This window comes from Jaculus jaculus, chromosome 9 (genome assembly GCF_020740685.1).
Source record: "Jaculus jaculus isolate mJacJac1 chromosome 9, mJacJac1.mat.Y.cur, whole genome shotgun sequence".
Classification (NCBI taxonomy): Eukaryota; Metazoa; Chordata; class Mammalia; order Rodentia; family Dipodidae; genus Jaculus; species Jaculus jaculus.
The window spans coordinates 81,938,807-81,944,587 of record NC_059110.1 but is presented as its reverse complement, the minus strand read 5'-3'; the positions used below and the strand labels follow the sequence as shown (position 1 = coordinate 81,944,587).

At 50.6% G+C, this 5,781-nt stretch overlaps 1 protein-coding gene across 2 annotated transcripts in view; it reads left to right on the top strand.

Moving 5' to 3' along the window:
* Positions 1 to 1,029: 1,029 nt before the first annotated feature.
* The window catches only part of Sgsm2 (small G protein signaling modulator 2), a 59,554-nt gene continuing 54,802 nt past the window's right edge, over positions 1,030 to 5,781 (top strand). For both annotated transcript variants that reach the window (XM_004667842.2, XM_004667841.2), the window contains exon 1: positions 1,030 to 1,150. In XM_004667842.2, the coding sequence (XP_004667899.1) occupies positions 1,094 to 1,150 (57 nt within the window). In that variant the 5' untranslated portion in view covers positions 1,030 to 1,093. The remainder of the gene's footprint in view (positions 1,151 to 5,781) is intronic.

The window sequence follows — 5,781 nt, the reverse complement described above, 5'->3', positions numbered from 1 at the left end:
CCCCTGTCCTTGGGCGGGGCTCCCGCGCGCTCTCGCGACGTTTTCCTCCTCCAGCCCGTGCGCGCCGGCCGCTGGAGTGGCAGAAGAGCCGTCGTGGGAATTTTTCCCACGCTGCAGCCGGCCATGTGGGCTTTAAAACGCCCTGTGTGGGGTCTCCGGGCCGTCTTGTTCCCCTGTCTTTTTGTACATATTTTTTTGCACTGTAAAGTTGCATCATTCCTTTCGTGCGGGAAACCTTCGTCTCTAGGGCTGGCATGCGGCTCTTGAGAATCATGGCTCTTATAAAGTAGTAGTGCTCTTTGTCGCCGAGCAACCTTTTCTTTCGGTCAGTACCCTTTTCATTTCCACGTGAAAGGCGCTTCTCACCCTCACCGGCTTGCCCGTCCCTGATAACTCCAACTCGTGGCCCATTTTCCTGGCAAGCTTCCAGATGTACCACTGGGGACGTGGAAACCCCGAGGACAGCGAGGGCTCCCTCCTACCTCCCTAAAACCAGTAGGGCGGGTTCCCACAGCTGTTCCCCACAGTCTTTGCAATCGAGAGCGACGGCTGGCTGCGAGATTCGGAGGAGCAATGGGACCGACCGGGCGACAACCGTTGGCATCCCGCGGGCAGTTGGAATCAAAGGGTCTCCAAATGCCCGGGCCCTGCCTCCCAGCGGCCTGTCCAGTAGGGAGAACAAGAAGAAAGAGGCCGGGAGTTTCTAGCTTGGCCTTCCACCCGAAGCCAGCACCTCTCCAGGGTCCGCTGGGCGCGCGGCGGCGCTGGGGGTGGGCTCGGCGGCGCTCACAAAGCAGGTTCGCGCCCTCGGGGCGGGAGCAGGCCCGTTGCCGTGGCAACGGTTCCGGAGGCGCGCGCGCCGGGGTCCAGCGCCTGACGTCTGTGCGGGGCTCGGAAGATGGCTGCGGAGCCGAGCACCGGGCAGTGGCTGCTGCTGCGGCGGCGGCGGCGACGGGCGGGGAGCGCAGCGGGCGGGGGCTCCGCCTTGCGCGTGGGGCGCTGAGCGGAGCGTCACGGAGGAGGCGGCGAGGGCGCGCGCGGGGGGCCTGGGGGGGACGCTTGGCGTGGTCGTCTCCCCGCCACCCGCCGCACCATGGGCAGCGCTGAGGACGCAGTCAAAGAGAAATTGCTGTGGAACGTGAAAAGAGAGGTAAAGTCCCGGGCAAAGGACCCCAGGCGCGCTCCCCGAGGAAGGAGCCCCGGGCGACCCGCGAGGGCCGGGCGGCTCGGAGGCGGGGCCCTGCGCGGGCCGTCACTCGCGACCCTCGCGGAACCAGGCAGCGCCCCACGGTCCCAGGGGCCAGGCTGGCGCCCCGAGACTTGTTTGCTTCGCGGTCCTTGCAGCTCCCGCCGCGTGACGGCAGCGGCGCCGAGACCGAGGTCGGGGGATGGGTGGTGGCGGCGATTTCTGGAGAACCCGAGCTACCCAAGGGCTGCTTGGGGAGGGGGCGGAGCCCCTGGGGGCCGCCGGCAGCTTCCAGACCGTGACTTGGGGGGAAGCTTACTCCCCGGTATCCCACACCCCCCTCCGGTAGTCTTATGGCAACTGAGTCGTGGCTGCTGGAGTGTTCGCCGCACACCTCACGCCCTCCACGCCCACCTTCTTCCCCAGGAACCTGTTTTATTTTTTTTTTTTAATGGTTTTTAAGAGTCGGATTCTCCCCCACCCCCATATTTTGAGGGAAATGCTCTCTAAAGAAACAAGAGGTGGCTTATTAATCCCCTTTAGCTTGACCCTGCTCAAAAGCTCATTTCGGTTTGGGGGGGGGGCCCTTATGAATGACTCACCAGCGTGTGAGAGAAAGCTCAAGCCTGCACTGTGCATGGAAATGAATGAGGCCTCCTTCCGCAGCCTGCCTCTCAGTAGCTGGGTCTCCCAGATGTGAGGACTCCGTGAGGGCAGGGAACCTGTCCGCTTTGTTTACTTTGCTCCATGTATGGTCCATGTATGTTGACTTTGGGAACTGTGACGTCTTAGTAGGTAAGCATGAACTTTAGAATAGTCTAGCTAGTTCTATGTGACCTTGAGTAACTTATCTAAAACTCTTTGAGCCCTGATTTCTTCATCTCTTTTTAAAACAGGCATAATGCAATTTATTGGCCCCTTTAACCTTTCGTGGAGTTTCAGGATTTGAGAAGTTTGGGTTCTCATAAAATCCTGCATTAATTGTGACCCGGCTGCTAAACTCTAACGTTTATTCCCTTTCCTCTCCGGGGCGGAGATGTAAGTTGAAGCCATCGCCTTTCTGCCTTGTGTGAGCCACTTCATTGTGCTTTTGCTGTGAAGTGGCCAGGTGAAGGTTTCCTAAGCCAGGGGTCTATCAAATCAATAAAAAGCCTCAGTCTTGTCCTTCCCCAAGGAAGAGAAATCGCAGGGATTGACCCCTGGAAGAAAGCACTCTAATGACAAACTTTCAGGAATAGTATAAACAAATGCAGGAAAGCAGCTATGTCTGTATTAGCAGATGTTACTAGAATTGGTGTAACCCAAATTTGAAAATTAATCAGGCATATTGGGAAATATTTCTTTTTAATTAGTTTTAATCTTATTTATTTATCTGTGTGTGTATGGGATGGTACATGTATAGTTTTGGGTGTTGGCCCTCTCTTTTCACCTCCTTTGAGAAAGGGTCTCTGGTTGTTTTGCAGCTGGAAAGGCCAGTTATTATTACAGAAACGTACCACTTTGACTCTGGCTTTAACTAAGTGCTAGGAATTGAACTAGAGTTTGCCTTTAACCACTGAGCTATATTTTCCCAGCGTGGAAAACTCAAGAACATGATTTTCTTCCCAGCACTTAGAAGATTGTACTGTGTTATTTCAAGAACAGATCCTTTTCAAACTGGGCCACAACTTGTCTTCCTGACAAAGGTTGATCTTCTCTGAACCCTGGGTATTTCCTGCTTCAGTGCTGGGTTTGCAGAAAACTATATCCTTTTCTTTCCTATAAAAAGAGACCACTGGGGCTAGGGAGATGGCTCAGCTGTTAAGAGTGCTTGCTGCTTGGGCTGGAGAGATGGCTTAGTGGTTAAGGTGTTTGCCTGCAAAGCCAAAGGATCCAGTTTGATTCTCCAGGACCCACGTAAGCCAGATGCACAAGGGGGCACATGCATCTGGAGTTCGTTTGCAGTGGCTAGAGGCCCTGGCGCATTCTCGCCCTCCCTCTCCCCCCCCCCCTTTCTCTCTCTCAAATTAATTAATTAATTAATTATATTTTTTTAAAAAAAGAGTGCCTGCTGCTTATGCATAAGGGAAGAAGGTGTCTTGAGTTAGAGACCACCAAGTTCAAATACTTAGCGCCATCTATATAGCTGGGCATGTCCATACATCTCTGTAAGCCCAGTGGGTACAATGGGTGGAACTGGGCAATCTCTAGGGCTTGCTAGCTGCTGGCAGCAGCTCCAGGTTGAGAGAGAGAGAGAGAGAGACCTCATCTATATACTTAGATAAGTGATAAGAGGACAACCTGCTTGAAGCAGGTATTACTGTGGCCTCTGCATGCATGGAACTGTGTGTGCACATCTACACACACACATGTATACACTATACCCACCAACACATACATACACATATGTGCATGGTACAAAAATAAATAAAGAGACTACCAGGATAGGCAAGACTGGCCTTTCACAGAGAACCTCTGATATAATTCTTTTTTTTTTAATTTTTTTTTGTTCATTTTTTATTTATTTATTTGAGAGCGACAGACATAGAGGGAAAGACAGAGGGAGAGAAAGAGAATGGGCGCGCCAGGGCTTCCAGCCACTGCAAACGAACTCCAGACGCGTGCGCCCCCTTGTGCATCTGGCTAACGTGGGACCTGGGGAACCGAGCCTTGAACCAGGGGGCCTTAGGCTTCACAGGCAAGCGCTTTAACCGCTAAGCCATCTCTCCAGCCCATAATTCTAAGAGCATCAGTAGGTCCTTCTAATTCAAATATATGCCCCTTCAGCTGCTTCAGATGCCTATAGATCTGTAATTATGACATTATGATTATGTTCTCTTTAATACAAGCATCTCTTAAGTGTTGCAGTTAGGTTCGTATTGCTGACAGAAAATAACCAATAGCAGTTTGTGGGGGAAGGGAAAAGGTTTATTTTGGGGCTGGAGGGATGGCTTAATGGTTAAGGCGTTTGCCTGCAAAGCCAAAGGACCCAGGTTCGATTCCCCAGGACCCACGTTATCCAGATGCACAAGGGGGCACATGTGTCTGGAGTTCACTTGCAGTGGCTGGAGGCCCTGGCATGCCCATTCTCTCTCCCTCTTTCTCTGTCAAATAAATATAAATAAAATATTTTTTAAAAAAAGGTTTAATTTGGCTTACAGACTGGAGGGGAAGCTCCATAATGCAGGGGAAATGATGGCATGAGCAGAGGGTGACATCACCTCCTGACCAATATCAGGTGGACAACATCAACAGGAGAGTGTGCCAAACACTGGCAAGAGAAAGCTGGCTAACACCCATAAGCCTGCCCCCAACAATACACTGTCTCCAGGAAGTGTTAATTCCCAAATCTCCATCAGCTGAGAGCCTAGCATTCAGAACACCTAAATTTACAGAGGACACCTGAATCAGACTACCACAGGAAGTAATCTAGGAGCTTTTAGTAGTTTGGAGTACAAGAATCGATCTGATCTGATCCCCATGCTCCTAACCACTAGCCATGAGCAAGCAGTTCCAGCAGGAAGAAGCCATCAGGCCTTTCCTTTCTTCCTCGGGCTTTGGATGCTATTCCATTCTCTGATAGCATGGTACTTGGTGAGTGAGAGTCTTGGAGCCAGGAGCCAGGGCAGCATTAGGACACTGCATGTCTGTCCAAAGAATGATAAGCACTAATGCTGGGCATAGTGTCATGAGCCTGTAATCCCAGCACTCCAAAGGCTAACAGGAGAAATGCTTCAAGTTTGAAGCCAGGCTAGGCCACCTAGTGAATTTGAGACCAGCCTAAACTACATAGTAAGACCCTGTCTCAAAAAAGAAAGAAGGGTGCCATGGTGGCACACTTGGGAGGCAGAAGTAGGAGGATCGCTGTGACTCCAGGTAAATTCCAGGTTCCAGGTCAGCTTGGGCTAAAGTGAGACTCTACCTTGAAAAAAGAAAGAAAGAAAAGAAAAATAAAGAAAGAAAGGCTGGAGAAATAGTTTTGTGGTTAAGGCACTTGTCTGTGAAGTCAAAGGACCCAGGTTCGATTTCCCAGTACTCACATAAGCCAGATGCACAAGGTGACACATGTGTCTGAAATTTCTTTGCAGTAGCTGGAGGCCCTGGCATGACCATTCTCTTTCTCTCTCTGTCTCTAGAAAATAAGAAATAAAATATTAAAAGTTTAAAAACAGAGAAGCCAGGCGTGGTGTCGCATGCCTTTAATCTCACCACTCAGGAGGCTGTGGTAGGAGGATTGCCATGAGTTCAAGACCACCCTGAGACTACATAGTGGATTCCAGGTCAGCCTGAGCTAGAGTGAGACCTTACCTCAAAAAAAAAAAAGTTTAAGACAGAAAGAAGAAAAGAGAGAGATGAAAAAAATAAGGATTGGCTCTGCTGCCAGGGTTTGCTTTTCCTGTAGGCTTTCACACTGGGGTGAAGAAATCCATCTGTGTGATTCCCAGTGGGTAGTCTCTGTTTCCTGGCAAATTCCTCATGGATATCAACAGTGCTAGGCTTATATGTTGAGAGCAACTGGAACTTCATACACTGCTGGTGGGAGCAGAAATTAGTACAGCCACTTTGTAGAGCATTTTGGCAACGTCTACTAAAGCAAAATGTATACATCAGAAATT